Below are 19,720 nucleotides of genomic sequence, written 5' to 3'. Positions count from 1 at the left end.
TCTTATAAGAGGAAGCCACTAATATTGCAGAAGGCCACCCCCAGAGAGAAGTTGCTCAGTGAGGAACCATTTCCTTTTGAGAATAAGTCTACCGCTAAGCAGTTCGGCTCTGTGAAGAAAATGACCTCACTGGACAATAACATTGAAAAGGATTCTTTTGTGGAGCCAATGGACTTTAGAAAGAAACCTAAAACTGAGGAGTCTACCACCACTGAGAGACTGTTGACTTTAAATAAGTATACCACTCAGGAGAAGGTGTCTTATAAGAGGAAGCCACTAATATTGCAGAAGGCCACCCCCAGAGAGAAGTTGCTCAATGAGGAACCATTTCCTTTTGAGAATAAGTCTACCACTAAGCAGTTCGGCTCTGTGAAGAAAATGACCTCACTGGACAATAACATTGAAAAGGATTCTTTTGTGGAGCCAATGGACTTTAGGAAGAAACCTAAAACTGAGGAGTCTACCACCACTGAGAGACTGTTGACTTTAAATAAGTATACCACTCAGGAGAAGATGTCTTATAAGAGGAAGCCACTAATATTGCAGAAGGCCACCCCCAGAGAGAAGTTGCTCAATGAGGAACCATTTCCTTTTGAGAATAAGTCTACCACTAAGCAGTTCGGCTCTGTGAAGAAAATGACCTCACTGGACAATAACATTGAAAAGGATTCTTTTGTGGAGCCAATGGACTTTAGAAAGAAACCTAAAACTGAGGAGTCTACCACCACCAAGGGGCTATTAACTTTAAATAAGTGTACCACTCAGGAGAAGGTGTCTTATAAGAGGAAGCCACTAATATTGCAGAAGGCCACCCCCAGAGAGAAGTTTCTCAATAAGGAACCATTTCCTTTTGAGAATAAGTCTACCACTAAGGAGTTCCTTTTCCAAGAGCCATTTCTGTTGCAAGAGAAGCATACCACTGAGCGGGACATGTCTGTCTTAAAGAAGCCCTTGGCCTTGCAAAAGAATCCAACTGAAGAGGAGTCACTTTTAAAGGAGCCTTTGGTTTTTAAGAAGAAGCGTACCATTGAGAAGGCGACCCCCAATGAGGTGCTAGTGTTTGCAAAGAGACGTACCACTGAAGATAAGCTATCCTGCTTGAAGAAGCCACTAGTATTGCAGGCCATTTCTGAAGAGAAGTCACTCATTAAGGAGCCATTGTCCTTTAAAAAGAAGCCTACCACTGAGGAGGAGTTCCTCTTCAAGGAATCATCTATGTTGCCAGAGAAGCACACCACTCAGGGGGAGGTAGCCCTCTTGAAGAAGCCTCGGGCATTGCAGGAGAATATTCACAGCAAAGATGAATTTCTTATGGAGCCAGTTTCCTTTAGGAAGAAACATACCACAAATGAGGCAATCTCCAGCAAGGAGCCATTATCTTTAAATAAGAAAAAGTACACCACTCAAATAATGATGTCCATCTGCCAAGAAGTGTTGGACTTGCAGAATATGATTGGCAAAGATAAGGATTTCTTTGTTTTGAAGCCAGGGCCATTTAGGAAGAAGTCTTCAGCTGAGGAGGCAATTGACAAGACGCTGTTATCTTTAAAGAAGAAGCATATCACTGATACCAAAGAGGACTCCTTGAAGAAGCAGTTGATTTTTCAGGAGAAAAGCACCACTGAAGAGGATTTCCTTTTGAAGAAACCATTGATTCGGAAGAAGAAGCTCTCCACTGAAGCAATAAGCACAGAGAGTCAATTATCTTTAAAGGAGAAGTCCACTGCTCAAGGGGAGGTGTTCCTCTTGAAGAAGCAATTGTCCTTGCAGCAGAAGCCCAGCATTGAGAAGGATCCCTTCATCATTGATGAATTAACTTTTCAGGGGAAGCCTACCATCGATGACTCATTCAATTTAAAGATGTTGAATAAGAAATCTACCACTCAGAAGAAGTTGTCCTCTGAGGAGCCATTGACCTTGCAAGATAATCCCACCCAAAAGGAAGACACTTTTCTTAAAGATTTATCAACACTCCAAGTTAATAACAGCTCACATGTGTTCAACTCTCCCCCTGAATCCCAAACAGGCATGGCCAACTTTGGAAAAATGACTAGTTTGGGCAAGTATAAAACCAAAAGGAAGTACAGTGCTCGTAAATCCAGTTCCAAAAAACGTTTCTCCTATTGGCGCCATATATCAAAGAAGGAGGTATTCTGCTCTCTTCTTACATTAGATTAAATGTTCTTTGTTGTCCTGGAGGTAGCTGCTAGCAAAGAGATTTTTTTTTCTTAAACAGAAACTGAACTATATATTATAAGCTATAGTAAATCAAGTTGGCCTTGTAGAACCTCTTGACTTTCTGATTGGCATAGTGATTCACCTAAGCAATTAGAGAGTGTTTATTCTAGGAATACCCACAAGAGCCTGTAATACTGTATATAAATATATATAGGCTTTGCAGTAGTATTTACTTCTTGGGAAATTGCCTTTCTTAGTAATTGCAATCTGAATTCAAGTGGACTTCAGTCAAAGATGGGTAAAGTTCACGGAGGCATCTCCTAAGGAAGATGCTCTTTAAGTTGTAAATTGAAAGGGTAAAGGGATGAGATTTGGCAAATAGAAAGAGAAATAGCCCTCTTGTAGGCAAAACAACCTGAATAAAGGTGTAGAATGGTGGAAAAGGCTACCAAGAAGATGATTTGGGCCAGATTAAAGCTTTGGGACAAGGCACCTAAGAAGACAGATGACATAAGACAAAATAGTAAAATAACGGTGTTGTTGAAGAATCTTGAGCTTACCTGTAAAAATGGTGTCAGATTCCTAGGGTAGAGCAGACATGTACAAGGAGGACTAAGCATATCTTGGTCACTCAGCAGCATGAGGATTGCAGGGTGCAAGGGTGCTCTGTTATGGTCCAGGATGTATGAAGCTTGAAGAACCTTAGTAGAAGATGACAGTGGAAAGAAAGAAGTCATTGTTTATGTGCATATGCTAAGCCTTCCTTGGAATCTTTCTCCTAATATGACTTTTTGGTGATTTCCAATCAGATAACAATACTGGAGGTAATTGATGGGGGCCATTATGATCCATATTTCAACTTAGCATACACCAAGGATATCTTTAACTACATGAAGGCGAGAGAGGTATGTAGATGACTGGTGGGGGGTAGGAATCATTTTTAGTTCTCATTTCCTCATCACTTCATCCTTCAAATATGAGTTGAAAGGGGGGCAACAACTGGAATCTACTGGTAGCTTACTATGAGTTATACGTTGTGCTAAGGAATTTATAGACATTATCTTGTTTAATTCTCCCATTAATTTCATGATGGTAGGTACTATTATCTCCTTTTTATAGATGGGGGAAACTGTCCATAGTCACACAACTAGTATGTGGTAGAGTTGGGATATGAAATGAAGTATTATTACCTAGAGGAACATAAGCCTACACCTCTAATTGCTGAGGAGACAGTCTCAGACACAAAATGGTCAAGTAGTCTCCTCTGAGTAGCTGCTATTAGAGATCTTTTCCTTTCTCTATGCAAGTTTCTGGCATCATATATAAAATCACACCCTTTGTTTTACCTCTCCAACCTGGTGAAATTTTCTTCCTCCTTTGAAATCTGCCAGTCTCTTTTACTACTAATATTCATCAATTTCAAGTTTTTTCCCTGTCTCTTTCAACAGAAGAGATGGGACCAAGATTATGTGCCAACTAGAATTTTAGCAGGCCATGCCTGAGAGGGAGGATGAATAACTCTTATTTTCACTAGAGACATAGCTTTTGATTAACTGACTTTAGAGCCTACATTTTTTTCTAGTATTCCTTAGAGGAAGTAAGAGAAAACTTTGCTATGCCAAAAGTGTGGGCCTTAGCTTAGCACTATAGGTTTCACTTGGGATTTTGTTAGAAATGCAAAAACCTAGACCCACCCCAGACCTTCTAAATAGAATGTGAATTTTAAAGATCCTCCAAGTGGTATATATGCATGTTAAAGTTTGAGAAGCATTGCTCTACATAGAATGGTATTGTGCTTTTAGGTTGAATTTCAAAAAGGAGGCAGAACCTTTTTGATATTCATCTAATCATAGATATGTTTCTGTCTGTCTTCCCCCTGGATTCCTCAGTATCCACTGTGACACTTGAATATCATGTGTGTCCCTTTTTCAAAGAACTGGGAAAGTATACTTTGATCTGCCTTTATCAGAAACCAGCTGAAAATGAGTTAAATAGTGAAGAAGTTAATTATGTTAAGTTATATTTTTTCTGAGATATTAGTTGCAAATATTTTTTCCTCAGATACAGTTTTTGAACTATAAGAATAGTTTATTAACATTTCTTTCTTGTTGCCACCAGGAAAAGTTCAGACTTAAAAATTACATGAGAAATCAGACTGAGATCAACAGTGACATGAGGGTCTCTCTTGTGAACTGGTTGGTGAAAATACAGGTGAGCCTGGCAACTCCTGCTTTAAGGAACTGCTATTCTGTTTATCAATTATTCATTTAGCAATGCCAGGTTCCAGACATGGTAAAAATGTACTGGGTCTACAGAGCTGAATAAGCCATGGTTCCTGCCTTTGGAAAGCTTATGATATACTAGAGGCCCAGTGCACGAAATTTGTGCACTTGGAGCCGGGGGGGGGGGTGGCGGGGTGGGAAACTCCCTCAGCCCAGCCTTCGCCCTCTCGCAGTCCAGGAGCCCTCAGGAGAGCAGGCCTAAGCTGTCAGTCGGACATCCTTAGCGCTGCCATGGTGGTGGGAGAGGCTCCCACCACCGCTGCTGCGCTCCTCAGCTGTGAGCCTGGCTTCTGGCTGAGCAGCACTCCCGCTGTGGGAGTGCACTGACCACCAGGGGGCAGTTCCTGCATTGAGTGTCTGCCCTCTGGTGGTCAATGCACATCATAGCAACCAGTTGTTCTACCATTTGGTCAATTTGCATATTAGCCTTTTATTATATAAGCTCGGTCATGGTAAGACATGCACACAAATAAGTACATACATAGTAAAATATACCAAATACTGTAAGAACGTTATAAATTAGATACTGGAGAAACAAATGGAAGAAGAGATTATTTATAAAAAAAAAAAGAAACTGATGATATGGTAGTTTAATTCTTCTTAAAATCTTGTAAAAGTATATCTAGTGATTTTGATAGGGGTCAGTGGCAAAGTCCTTCAAGTTTGGGTAGGATGGATAATAGGAAGGACAGTGTAGCACCAAACGTGGCAGGTAGCTGTTTGTCCAGAGTTGGTTGGTAAGGGAATACTACAGTGAATATTTAATTATCATTTTACACTAAGGAAAGGTAGCCTAGAATAATACCTGGCACATAGAAGGGTGTCAATAAATATTTGTTGAATGAATGGAATCGAATGGATTGCTATGGAGTTTGCACAGAAATATAAGGCATAGTCTATGTCTAGCAGAATGCTCCTGTATAATTAGGGAGAAAAGTTGATATAGTTTAATATCCTTTAAGTGCCAGAGAAATGGTTCAGGCTCACTTTGGAGTGACCGACTGGGGAAAGGTGGGAGATTGGACATCAACAAAGCATGAAAATGTCTATTATCTTATGGAAATGATGGAGAGTAATAAATTAGGTAAGAGTAAAATTTGGAGAGATCTTAAATAAATAAAATTAATCCCAAAGATTATTGATCATTACCAAGCTACAACAAGATTTCTAGTGGACTTCCAGCAGACTTTGATCAACCTTTTTTTTATTGGTGATATAAATGAGAACAGAGAACAAAGAAGATCTACTCATCAAATTCATGGGTAATTGAAACTGGGAGTAGGGATAGGGAATAATAAATGGATAACAGAAATAAAATATATCTACCAGCTAGAATGATGAACTGAATCTTTTTTATAACAGCTTTTGTTACTTTTATTGTACAAAACTTCACATTTATTATAGCAGGGTAGGAAATTACAATGACCTATGATCCCACAACCACTGTTTATGTGTGTATTTCTTACCCTCCACTTTTAAAGTAGTGGTAATCCATAGGGATGGATCTTTAGTGTGCAGATCACAGAATCACAGATGCCCAGGTCCCATCCTAGACTTATCAAATTGGAATTGTGGGGGGGTGGCCCAGGTACATTTATTTTTATAAAGCTCTGCAAGTGATGCTAATGTACATCTTTTTGATTGAGAATCACAGTTGAGTATTTTGGTATGTAGTTCGATGAAATTTTTACGTTTAAAATAATAGATTTATAATAACTTGCAAAAATAGTATAGAGAGGTCCTGTATACCTTTTACCTTTTTCTCAATGATAACATTTTGCACAAATGTAGTATAGTGTCACAATCAAGGTTTCACAAGCCTTATTTAAATTTCATTGGTTTTACATGTACTCGTGTGTGTGTGTGTGTTCTATATAATTTTATCACACATGTGAATTTTGTAAGCACTACCACCACCACAGTTAAGATACAGAATTATTTCATCACTATAAGGATCCCTCATGTTTCCCTTTTATAACCATAGCCAACTCCCTCCTCTCACCTTCTTGTCTCTAGAGACTCCTAATTTATTCTCCACCTTTATAACTTTTTAATTTCATGAATATTATATGTTTTTAATTTAAATGAAGTCCAGTTTTTTAAGTGTTTTCTTTTCTTTTTATTTATTTATTTATTTTTCATTTTTTTTTATTGCTTAAAGTATTACAAAGGGTATTACATGTGTCTCCTTTTTTTCCTGCCCTTAACAATCCCCCAGCCTCCCCTTCCCCCCAGTGTCTTATGTCCATTGGTTATGCTTATATGCATGCATACAAGTCCTTCGGTTGATCTCTTACCCACCCCTCCTCCCGCCCCTCAACCCTCCCTGACTTTCCCGTTGTAGTTTGACAGTCTGTTCGCGGCAGCTCTGCCTCTGTATCTATTTTTGTTCATAAGTTTATAATGGTCTTTATTACCCATGAGTGAGCGAGATCATGTGGTGTTTTTCATTCATTGACTGGCTTGTTTCACTTAGCATAATGCTCTCCAGTTCCATCCATGCTGTTGCAAATGGTAAAAGTTCCTTCTTTTTTTTTTTTCATGTAATGCAGATACATTTCAATTAATATTTTATTAATTTTTAATTTTTTAGTATTTTAATTTGAAATAATCTCATACATGTAAAAAAAACTATAAAATACTACAGCATATTATATGTACCCTTCACCCAATTTCTTAGGTGTTAATAATTGAAACATAACCATTATACAACTAACAAAATTTGGAATATATTTTTCTTTTCTTTTTTTTTTATTGCTTAAAGTATTACAAAGGGTATTTCATATGTGTCCTTTTTTCCCCCCGCCCTTGACAGTCCCCTAGCCTCCCCTATCCCCCAGTGTCTTATGTCCATTGGTTATGCTTATATGCATGCATACAAGTCCTTAGGTTGATCTCTTACCCCCTTCCCTCCTGCCCCCCAACCCTCCCCGGCCTTCCCGCTGCAGTTTGACAATCTGTTTGAGGCAGCTCTGCCTCTGTATCTATTATTATTCAAAAGTTTATAATGGTCTCTATTATCCATGAATGAGTGAGATCATGTGGTATTTTTCCTTCATTGACTGGCTTACTTCACTTAGCATAATGCTCTCCAGTTCCATCCATGCTGTTGCAAATGGTAAGAGTTCCTTCTTTTTTACAGCAGCATAGTATTCCATCGTGTAGATGTACCACAGTTTTCTAATCCGTTCATCTACTGATGGACACTTAGGCTGTTTCCAGATCTTAGCTATGGTGAATTGTGCTGCTACGAACATACGGGTGCATATATCCTTTGTGATTGGTGTTTCTGGTTTCTTGGGATATATTCCTAGAAGTGAAATCACAGGGTCAAAAGGGAGTTCCATTTTCAGTTTTTTGAGGAAACTCCATACTGTCTTCCATAGTGGCTGCACCAGTCTGCATTCCCACCAGCAGTGCATGAGTGTTCCTTTTTCTCCACATCCTCTCCAGCACTTGTCGTTTGTTGATTTGTTGATGATAGCCATTCTGACAGGTGTGAGATGGTACCTCATTGTTGTTTTGATTTGCATCTCTCTGATGATTAGTGACTTTGAGCAAGTTTTCATATGTCTCTTGGCTTTCTGAGTGTCCTCTTTTGAAAGGTGTTTATTTAGGTCCTTTGCCCATTTTTTGATTGGATTGTTTATCTTCCTTTTGTTAAGTTGTATGAGTTCCCTATAAATTTTGGAGATTAGGCCCTTATCAGATATGACATTGGCAAATATGTTTTCCCACGCAGTTAGCTTTCTTGTTGTTTTGTTGGTGGTTTCTTTTGCTGTGCAGAAGCTTTTTATTTTGATGTAGTCCCATTTGTTTATTTTTTCTTTAGTTTCCAATGCCCTAGGAGCTGTATCAGTGAAGAAATTGCTTTAGCATATGTCTGAGATTTTGTTGCCTTTGGATTCTTCTAGTATTTTTATGGTTTCCCATAGTACATTTAAGTCCTTTATCCATTTTGAGTTTATTTTTGTGTATGGTGTAAGTTGGTGGTCTAGTTTCATTTTCTTGCATATATCTGTCCAATTTTCCCAACACCATTTATTGAAGAGACTGTCTTGGCTCCATTGTATGTTCTTGCCTCCTTTGTCAAATATTAATTGAGCATATTGGTTTGGGCCGATTTCTGGGCTCTCTATTCTATTCCATTGATCTATATGTCTGTTCTTGTGCCAATACCAGACAGTTATGAGAACAGTGGCTTTGTAATACATCTTGATATCTGGTATTGAGATCCCAACTACTTTGTTCTTTCTCAGGATTGCTGCAGCTATTTAGGGTCTTTTTTTATTCCAGATGAATTTTTGGAGAGTTCCTTCTAGGCCTGTGAAATATGCCTTTGGTATTTTAATGGGAAGTGCGTTGAATTTATAGGTTGCTTTGGGTAGTATGGACATTTTAATGATGTTGATTCTACCAATCCAAGAACATAGTATGTTCTTCCATCTGTTTATGTCTTCCTCTATCTCTCTTTTCAACATCCTGTAGTTTTCTGAGTAGAGGTCTTTTACCTCCTTAGTTAAGTTTATTCCTAGGGAGCTTAATTTTTTTGGTGCGATGGTAAATGGGATTGTTTTTTTAGTCTCTCTTTCTGTAAGTTCACTATTGGTGTATAGAAATGCCACAGATTTCTTGGGGTTCATTTTGTATCCTGCTACATTGCCGAATTCTTTTATTAAGTCTAATAGTTTTTTGATGGAGTCTAGGGTTTTTTATGTATAATGTCATGTCATCTGCAAATAGGACAGTTTTACTTCTTCTTTTCCAATTTGGATGCCTTTTATTTCTTCTCCTTGTCTAATTGCAATAGCTAATACTTCCAGTACTACATCAAACAGGAGTGGTGAGAGTGGGCATCCCTGTCTTGTTCCTGTTCTTAGGGGAAATGGTGTTAGTTTTTGTCCATTGAGTATGATGTTGGCTGTGGGTTTGTCATATATGGCTTTTATTATGTTGAGTTATGATCCTTCTATTCCCACCTTGCTGAGAGTTTTTATCAAAAATGGATGTTGGATTTTGTCAAATGCTTTTTCTGCATCAACTGATATGACCATGTGTTTTTTTTCTTTCAATTTGTTTATGTGATGTATCATGTTTATTGATTTGCAGATATTGTACCATCCTTGCATCCCCAGGATAAATCCTACTTGGTCATGGTGTATGATCTTTCTGATGTACTGCTGGATCCGATTTGCTAAGATTTTGTTGAGGAATTTGGCATCTATGTTCATGAGGGATATTAGCCTGTAATTCTCTTTCATTGTGTTGTCTTTACCTTGTTTTGGTATTAGGGTGGTGCTGGCTTCATAGAATGAGCTTGGAAGTGTTCCTTCCTCTTGAATTTTTTGTAGTAGTCTGAGGAGGATAGGTTTTTAGTTCTTCCTTGAATGTTTGGTAAAACTCCCCTGTGAAGCTGTCTGGTCCTGGGCTTTTGTTTGCTGGAAGCTTTTTTATGACTGCTTCAATTTCTTCCATAGTTATTGTCCTATTTAGATTTTTAGATTCTTCCTGATTGAGTTTTGGAATGTTGTATTTTTCTAGGAATATGTCCATTTTCCTCCATGTTGTCTAGTTTGTTGGAGTAGAGTTGTTCATAGTATTGTTCAACAATCATTTGTATTTCTGTGGGGCCTGTTGTTATTTCACCTCTATCATTTCTGATTTTGTTTATTTGGGTCCTCTCTCTTTGCTTCTTGGTGAGCCTGGCCAGAGGTTTGTCAGTCTTGTTGATCCTTTCAAAGAACCAGCTCTTGGTTTCATTGATTTTCTGTATTGTTTTTTTGGTCTCTATGTCATTTATTTCTGCTCTAATCTTTATTATCTCCTTCCTTCTGCTCACTCTGGGGTTTTCTTGTTGCTCTCTTTCTAATTCTTTGAGTTGTAGAGTTACCTGATTTACTACCATTTTTTCTTGTTTTTTGAGATAGGCCTGTAGAGCTATAAACTTCCCTCTCAGGATTGCTTTCATTGTGTCCCATAGGTTTTGGATTGTTGTGTTTTCATTTTCATTAGTTTCCAGGATGTTTTTAATTTCTTCTTTGATCTCATTGGTAACCCAATCAATATTTAATAACATGCTATTCAGCTTCCAGGTGTTTGAGTATTTTGGGTTGTTTTTATTGTAGTTTATTTCTAATATTATGCCATCGTGGTCTGAGAAGATGCTTGGTATGATTTCAGTCTTCTTGAATTTGGGGAGACTTTGTTTGTGACCCAATATGTTGTCTATTTTTGAATATGTCCCATGAGCGCTTGAGAAGAATGTATATTCCATGGCTTTGGGGTGAAGTGTTCTGTAAATGTCAATTAAGTCCATCTGATCTAGTGAGTCATTTAGGATTGCTGTTTCTTTGGTGATTGTTTGTCTAGAGGATTTATCCAGTGATGTTAGTGGTGTATTAAAGTCCCCTAATATGATTGTATTGTTGTCGATCTCTCCTTTGATATCTTCCAGGAGTTTTTTTTTTTTTATGTATTTGGGTGCTCCTGCATTGGGTGCATATATGTTTATCAGGGTTATATCTTCTTGTTGTATTGATCCCTTTAGTATTATGAAGTGGCCTTCCTTATCTCTTGTTATGGCCTTCACTTTGAGGTCTATTTTGTCTGATATAAGTATTGCTACCCCAGCTTTTTTTTTTTTTCATTTCCATTTTCCTGAAAGATATTTTTCCATCCCTTCACTTTCAGTCTGTGTGAGTCCCTTGTTCTGAAGTGGGTCTCTTGTAGACAGTAAATGTATGGGTCATGTTTTTTTTATCCATTCAGCCACTCGATGTCTTTTGGTTGGAGCATTTAGTCTGTTTACGTTTAAAGTTATTATTGAAAGGTACTTGTTTGTAGCCATTTCTTTTTTTGTGTGGCTGTTTTCTTTCTGAGCTTTTTATTTCTTCTTTTTACACCACTCCCTTTAGCATTTCTTGCATTGCTGGCTTGGTGGTGATAAACTCCTTAGCCTTTTATTGTCTGTGAAGGTTCTTATTTCCCCTTCAATTTTGAATGATAGCCTTGCTGGATAGAGTATTCTTGGATTCAGTCCTTTGCTTTGCATCACTTTGTAAATTTCTGTCCATTCTTTTCTGGTCTGATGTGTTTCTGCTGAGAAATCATTGGATAATCTAATGGGAGATCCCTTGAATGTAACGTTCGTTCTCTCTCTTGCAGCCTTTAAGATTCTCTCTTTGTCCTGAACATTTGCCATGGTAATTATGATGTGTCTTGGTGTGGGTCTTTTCGGGTTCACCTTGTTTGGGACTCTCTGTGCTTGTGTGATTTTTTTCTTCCCCACCTCTGGGAAGTTTTCTGATATTATTTCTTCAAATAGATTTTCTAACCCTTGTTCCTCTTTCTGTTTTTCTGGCACCCCTATTATTCATATGTTGTTTCGTTTCATGTTGTCCCATAGCTCCCTTAGGCTCTCCTTCTGTTAATTTTTTTCTCCAATTGCTGTTCAGTTTGTGTGTGTTTTGTTTCCCTGTCTTCTAATTCGCTAATTCGGTCCTCTGCTTCTCCTAGTCTACTGTTGAAATTTTCAATGGTATTTTTTATTGCAGCTATATCACTCTTCATTTCTTCTTGGTTCTTACATAATTTATTGATTTTTTCATCTGTTTCTTCTTGCTTCTTGCATAAGTTGTTGATTTTTTCCTCCATCCGGTTTATGCACTCTAGGACCCTTAATCTGGATTCTTTTTCTGTCATTTTGCATGCTTCTGTATCACTTAGCTGCTTTTCTGGCGAGTCCTCCTTTTCTTTCCTTTGGGGGTTTCTTGGTCTACCCATGTTTGATCGTACCGCCATATCTAGATGTTGAGTCGTTCAGTGGCTGCTCCTTGGGTGGCAGTGGCTCCTCAGGCTGAGGTTGCTCCTCGGGCAGTTGTGGTAGCAGCTGCTCCTCAATTGGTAACAGCTCCTCTGGTGGGTGCTGTTCACAGTTGTGGTGGCTCCTCTGGCTGGTGGAGGGAGGCTTCACACACAGCTGCTGTTCCTCAGACAGAGGGTGTGGTGATCAGGAGGCTGCTGTTCCTTGGATGGGGGCAGGGTACACAAGCAGCTGGTACTCCTTCAAATTGTTACTTTTAATCTCTTAAGCAGCCTCAGGGCAAGGTGTTTTCCAATAGGGTGTGTCAACTGTCTTCCCCCAGGCAAGGCAGATGTCTGTCCTCCCAGGCAAGGCAGATGTCTATCCCCCCCAGGCAAGGCAGATGTCTATGTGGCTGTGTGAGGGAATGACTGAGCCCAGGAGACTTGGGGTGTCTGCCTTCTGAGCTCTGTCCCCCGAGTTCCCAGTGCTGGCTTCTGCTCTCACAGCTCCAGTCCACTTCACCCTCCCTCTGCCAGAGCACAAGGTGGGTGGCTCCACAGGGAATGTTTGTGCCTTGGCCCTTTAAGAGGGTGCCTGAACTTTTAGCTGCCACTCCCTGGCAGACAGCACCCCACTGCTTTTCACAGCTTGATGTTATGTGGATACCTTCCTCAGTTTGGTGCTCTCTGCTGGGGAGCCCAGCTCTGGGATTAGATCCCAGAATTCTCAGTGGCACCTCCCCCACCCCCCACCAGTGGCTGAGATATCTCTCTGGGACTTCAGTTCCCCTCTGTGGGTCACGTCTCTGCCCCTCTTACCAGTCTCAATGCCGGCTCCACCTTCGGTCCTTGGGTATCAGGGTTCTCTCCTGTGAGTTTTCCGTTGATTATTCAGGAAGCCTTCTCGTATTTCAGTTGTAATTCCAGCTTGTTCCTGGGAGCATGACCATGCAGCATCCTTCTACTCTGCCGCCATTTTTAATCTCTCTAAAGTGTTTTCTTTTTAGATCATGTCTTTTGTGTTATGTCTAAGAACTCTTTGACTAAACCTAGGTCATGAATATTTTCTCCTATATTTTATCTAAGAGTTTCATAGTTTTAACATTGAATCTGTAACCCCTTCTGAGTTAATTTTTGTATTAAGGTATGAAAATTTTGAAGTCAAAGTACATTTTTTTGCATATGAATGTCTAATTATTCTAACACCATTTGTGGAAAAATATACTTTCTTCACTAAATTGTTTTTGTGCTTTTGCCAAAAATCAATTGGCCTTATTTGTGAGGGTCTAATTTTATACTTATTTCTATACTCTCTTCTATCCCATTATCTCTGTATCCCTTTGCCAATATTACACTATCTTTATTTCTGCAGTTTCATAGTAATTCTTAAAACTAGGTAGCATGATTCTTTCAACTCTCTTCTTTTTCCCCCAATATTGTTTCAGCTATTCTAATTCCTTTGCCTTTCTATAAATTTTAGAATCAGTTTGTTTATATCTACAAAGAAGTCCTGCTGAGTTTGATTGGAATTGAGTTACATTTTGTCCAGAAAAGGGTTAACATAATGGGCCTAGTACTGCTATCCTTAGACAGGCCTGTTTGCAAAGTTGGCCCTTGGCTGGCATCTGGGAACTTGACTAGTAAACAGTTCCCTGCACTGCTATAAAACCCTCCCTTAATGATAACTGTACTTGAACTCTGTGCAAACAATGTGGTTTATTCTGAATACCTGCTTTCCTTCTGGGAGACGGGAATTTGGTACATGCTAAGCAAAGAGTGTTTACGTGACCAGCTCCCAATAAAATCTTAGGCACTGAGTCATTAATGAGTTTCCCTGTAGACAATACTTTACACGTATTGTCACATCTCATTGCCAGAGGAATTAAGTGCATCCTAAACTACTCTACTGAGACAGGACTCTTAGAACCTTGCTTTTGTTTTTTGTCAAACTTTGCCCATGCTTTTTTCCCCTTTGCTAATTTTGCTTGTTAACTTTTGCTATAATAAATCATAGCCATGAATATGATTATATACTGAGTCCTGGTAGTCCTCCTAGGAATGTGGTCTTGAGGACCCCTAACACACATCTATAGGTGGAGTTAAAAATGATTGACATACTTTCTATGTTGAATCTTTCAAACCATGAATGTATTATATATCTCAATTATTTAGTTAATATTTTTTTTTACCATATAGATCCTGTACTTGTCTTGTTAGGTTTATACCTTATTTATATTTTATTTTCTTGGAGCTATTGTAAATGGTATTTTTCTAAAATTTAGGTTTCCAGATTTATACTGCTGTTATGAAATACTGATATTTGTGTTTTGACCTTGAATTCATATTTTGCGACCTCGCTAAAACTCACTTATTGGTTTTTAGTTTTTTTAGATTTCTTGATGTTATCCACATAGATAGTTGTCATTTGTAAATGAAAACAGTTTTATTTTTTTCAATCTTCGTGCATTTAATTTTATTTTCATGTTTTATTGCACTGAGTAGGACTTCCATTATGATGTTTAATAGAAGCAGTAAGAGTGCACAACCTTGCCATTCTTCCTAAACTGAGGAAGAAAGCAGTTAGTCTTTCACCACTAGTATGATCTTAACTTGAGAGTTTTTGTAGATATCCTTGTTCAGGTTGAGAAAGTTACCTTCCATTCCTAGTTTGCTGATGTATATTTATCATAAATGAATGTTATATTTTTTCTTGGATCTATTGATAAGATTTGTTTTATACTATTAATATGATAGATTACATTGACTGATTTTCAATATTAAATCAACCTCATATTTCTAGGGCAAACACTACTTGGCCCTGTTATGTTACTCTTTTTATATACTGCTAGGTTTTATTTGCTAGTGTTTTGTTGAAGATTTTTGTTGATGATCTATAATTCTGATGGATGTTGGCTTGTAGGTCCGTAGTGTTCTTTTTTAAATTTTTTATTTGTACTGTCTTTGTCTATTTTTTTTGGTATGAGAATGATACTGGCTTCATACAACAATTTGGGAAACTATCCCCCCTTTCTTCTATTTAGGGAAGAAGTGTATAGAGTTGATGTTATTTATTCTTTAAATGTTTATAGAATTTGCAAGTGAAATCATCTGAGTCGGAAGTATTTTTCTTTTCACCAAACAACTTTAACTAAAAATATAATTTCTTTAATAGTTATAAGGTTATTGAAGTTATTTATGTCATTTAGATGACTTTTGGTAGTTTGTAGTTTTCAAATAATTGGTCTGTTTCATCTTAAGTTGTTGAATTTATGTGCATAGAGTTGTTTATAGTATTCCCTGTATTACTTACTCTTTCATTCCTGATACTTGGTGATTTGTTTTTCTATCTTTTAGTTAATCAGTCTTGTTAGAAGCTTATCAATTTTATTGATTTCCACTCCCCAAAGAACCAGGTTTTGGTTTCATTCATTTTCTCTATAGTTTTTCTATTTTCAGTTGTTATGATATCTGCTCTAATTTTTATAGTTTCATTTCTTCATGCTTTGGGCTTAATTTGCTCTTATTTGCTTTTTTAAAAATATTTTTTACTGATTTTAGAGAGGAAGGGAGAGGGAGAGAGAGATAGAAACATCAATGAGAGAATCATTAATCGGCTGCCTCCTGCACGCCCCACGCTGGGAATTGAGCCCGCAACCTGGGCATGTGCCCTGACTAGAATTAGTGACCTCCTGGTTCAAATGTCGATGCTCAACCACTGAGCCACACAGGCTGGGCTTTTTCTCATAGCTTAAGGTAGAAGCTTAGATTATTGATATCAGAACTTTCTTTTTTCCTAATATAAACATTTACTGCTACAAATTTTTCCATAAGCACTGCTTTAGATGCATGTTACAAATTTGGGGAGACTTCCTTTTTATTGATTCTTGCACTATTTAGAAGTCTGTTGTTTAACACGTTAAGCGCTTTGTCAGTCACCTGTGACTGACACTATACTTTCCATCTGGACCTCGTCAGTCACTGGTGCCACCAGCATATCGGTAAAATTGGATATCGCGGGCTAAACGGAAAGGAAGACAAAACAGGCTTGGTGCTTAACATGTTAACTTACAAGTGTTTTGAGTCTTCACCATTATTTTTCTGTTATCTATTTCTTTTTTTTGTTTGTTTGTTTTAATATATTTTATTGATTTTTTACAGAGAGGAAAGGAGAGAGATAGAGAGTTAGAAACATCGATGAGAGAGAAACATCGATCAGCTGCCTCCTGCACATCTCCTACTGGGGATGTGCCCGCAACCCAGGTACATGCCCTTGACCGGAATCGAACCTGGGACCCTTCAGTCTGCAAGCCGACGCTCTATCCACTGAGCCAAACCGGTTTCAGCTATCTATTTCTATCTTAACTCCATTATGGTAAAAGAAAACACTATGTATGATTTTAATTCATTAACAATTTTAAAAGGTTTATTACCCAGAATATGGTCTGCCTTTTGGAATAATCCATGAGCTGTTGGATGGAGTGTTCTACGTCAGTTGGATCCAGTTGATTGATGTTGTTATTAATTTATGCATTATCTTTGCTGATTTTCTGTGTACTAATTATGTTACTAAAAGAGAAGTACTGAATTTTTCAACTATAATTGTGAACTTTTCTATTTCTCTTTTCAGTTTTGTCATTTTTTGCTTTGTGTATTTTGAAAATTTGTTGTTAGGAACATACACATTTAGGATTGTTATGTCCTCTTTATAGTGTTTTGTGACTTGCATTTTTTCTCCTGTAACAATGTTCATGTAATTGTGAACATCTTCTAGTAAAATTGACATATTTCTGCATTCGTTTTGTTGACTGTATAGTATTCTGTTCTTCAACTTTCATTATTTACCCAACCTCCTATTAGACATTTAGTTTATTTCCAAAATTTTCTCTTAGAAATATCCCTGTAGTGAACATGCATACACTTGCATTGTTCATAACTGTACTATTATTTTTCTGGAATAAATTACTAGGAATAGAAGTATTAGATCAAAACAATGCACATTACAAATTTTTGTACATATTAGGCAGCTGTCCTTCAGAAGAGTCATGCCTGTTTGTGCTTTTACCAGTACTCAATGAAAGTGATTGTTTTCTCATAATCTTACCAACAAAGGATAGGGTGTTATATTTTTTTGCCATCTGCCAACTGAAAAATTTTAATATGTTAATTTAGGTTTATGTATAGGAGCATTGGCATTTAAGTAGTCAGGTCTATTCGTTCCTTCAAGGTTTTAAAATTTCTTTCTTGCTTAGGAAAGTCTTCTCTAGTGGTAATTACTAGTAAATTATGATTTCTTTGAATTTTTTAATAGAACATTTATAGCTTTGTGTTCACATTTACATCTTTACCTGGAATTTATTTTGGTTTGATATCAGCATCTATACACCTCACTCCAATGATTATCTAGTTATTCTAATACCATTTATTTGTTTTAATCATCCACTGGTTTGAAATGACATCTTTAATCAGATGTAGGTGGGTTTGTTTATGTTTGTCTAGTCTAACATCAGTAGTATGCTGTTTTTGTTGTTACAGCTTTGAAAGACATTTACTGCCCCTTTACTTATATTTTACAGTATATTTATGGCTCTTACACATTTAATTCTTCAAGATGAGCTACAGAATAATTTTTTCAACTCTTCAAAAATAGTCCATTGGGATTAATTCAGGGAGAATTCACAGATTTGACAATCTTGAACTTTCCAAGCCAGTTAGGTTGTGTTTGTTTAGTTACCAGTTGTTATTTTACAATTTTAAAATTTTAAAGATTCTCTTCATATTGGTCTCATTGACTTAAAAAGTTTTTATTTTCTTGGGTACTGGGGAAGTTTTTTTATTGTTATGAGTGATACCTTTTTCCTTTAATTTTTAAATTTATTGCTAGTGTATGGGAAAAGCAGTTGATTTTTAAAATTTATTTCATATTCATCTACTTTTCTGAACTTAGTCACAGTTTATTTAGGTTGCTCTTGGATTTGATATGCTTATATTTTTATTTAGATTTTTTGCTTCTATATTCACAAATAAGATTCCTTTATAAGTGTGGTAGAGGGTACTATTTTTTATTAAGATTAGCACAAGGATTGCTCTATCTTATTAATATAATTAGGGAAATTTTTCTACACTACTAAGTTTATTTTTCTAGAAGAGCTTACCCATGAGCCCATTGATACATGATGCTATTTGTGTGTGTCATTTTTTGATAACATTTTCTAATAACATTGATGGTTATTGGCCTACTAAGGTTTTATTACTAATCTTGAGTCATTTTTGTAGTTTATATTTCCCTTTAAAATCATTCATTTAATGGATAGTTTCACAGTTATTATCATAGATTGTATATGGTATTCTGTTATTATCCTTTGTAATTATTTTTCTCATTCAAAATGTTGCATGTACACTCTTTTTTCCTCATAAAAGTTTTGTTCAGTTCTGTGGTCAAAGAACCAGCTCATAGCCCTGGCTGGTTTGGCTCAGTGGATAGAGCATTGGCCTGTGGACTGAAGGGTCCCGGGTTCGATACCAGTCAAGGGCACATGCCTGGGTTGTGGGCTTGATCCCCAGTGGGGGGCACTCAGGAGGCAGCCAATCAATGATTCTCTCTCATCATTGGTGTTTCTATCTCTCTCTCCCTCTCCCTTCCTCTCTGAAATCAATAAAAATATATTTTAAAAAAAGAACCATCTCATGGATAAATGTATATCTTTTTCTTTAAAAAATTTTGGCCCTGAATAGGGTGGTGAAGGCCTGGGACAGGGGACAGGGGCAAACTAGAAAGGGTCAATGGGGGAAAAAGGGGGATATATGTAATACTTTCAACAATAAAGATTTAATTTAAATAAATAAATAAGATATAAAATTCAAAAACATAAAAATAAAAATTTCAGCCTTGGCCGCATAGCTCAGTTGGTTAGAGTGTCATCCCAATAGGCCAAGGTTTTGGGTTCAATCCCCATTCAGGGCACATACAAGAATCAACCAGTAAGTGCATAAATAAGTGGAACAGCAAATCTATGTATGTCTCTGTCTCCCTTACTGTCTCTCTCAAATCAATAAATTAAAAAGAAAATTCATTAACATCTGTTTTCATCTTTATATTTTATTTAAATTTATTTTGTTTTCCTCTAGCTTTCTGAAATGAAGGCATAGTCTATTTTAGTTATTTCTGACTTCATAATAAAAGCTCCAAAACTGTACATTTTCTTCTAAGTAACAGTTCTGACTACACCTCATTAGTTTTGACAGACAGTGTTGTAGCTATCTTGTTTTTTCTCAATAAACTGTAATTGCAATTTTTACTTCCTCTTTGACTCCGGTTTTGTTTTTTTTCTTAAAGAAATAGTGCTTACCTTTTTCCCCCAAATGCTTTGTTTTTCATTGGCTTGTTTGGTTTATATTTTTATTACCAATTTTTAGATTTATTGCATTGTGTTTTAAGAATGTGATCTGAATGATGAATT

The 19,720-nt window shown here is 37.1% G+C and overlaps 1 protein-coding gene across 1 annotated transcript in view; it reads left to right on the top strand.

The window, feature by feature from the left end:
- Positions 1-19,720, top strand: part of CCNB3 (cyclin B3) — a gene marked incomplete at its 5' end in the record, with an annotated part of 65,052 nt that overhangs the window by 31,020 nt on the left and 14,312 nt on the right. Inside the window, 3 exons of the mRNA XM_081081873.1 lie at positions 151-2,148; positions 2,988-3,083; positions 4,297-4,389. Coding sequence (XP_080937999.1) covers positions 151-2,148; positions 2,988-3,083; positions 4,297-4,389 — 2,187 coding nt within the window. The remainder of the gene's footprint in view (positions 1-150; positions 2,149-2,987; positions 3,084-4,296; positions 4,390-19,720) is intronic.

Source organism: Myotis nattereri (genome assembly GCF_964212035.1).
Source record: "Myotis nattereri genome assembly, chromosome: X".
NCBI lineage: Eukaryota > Metazoa > Chordata > Mammalia > Chiroptera > Vespertilionidae > Myotis > Myotis nattereri.
This window is presented reverse-complemented; position numbering and strand designations above follow the sequence as displayed.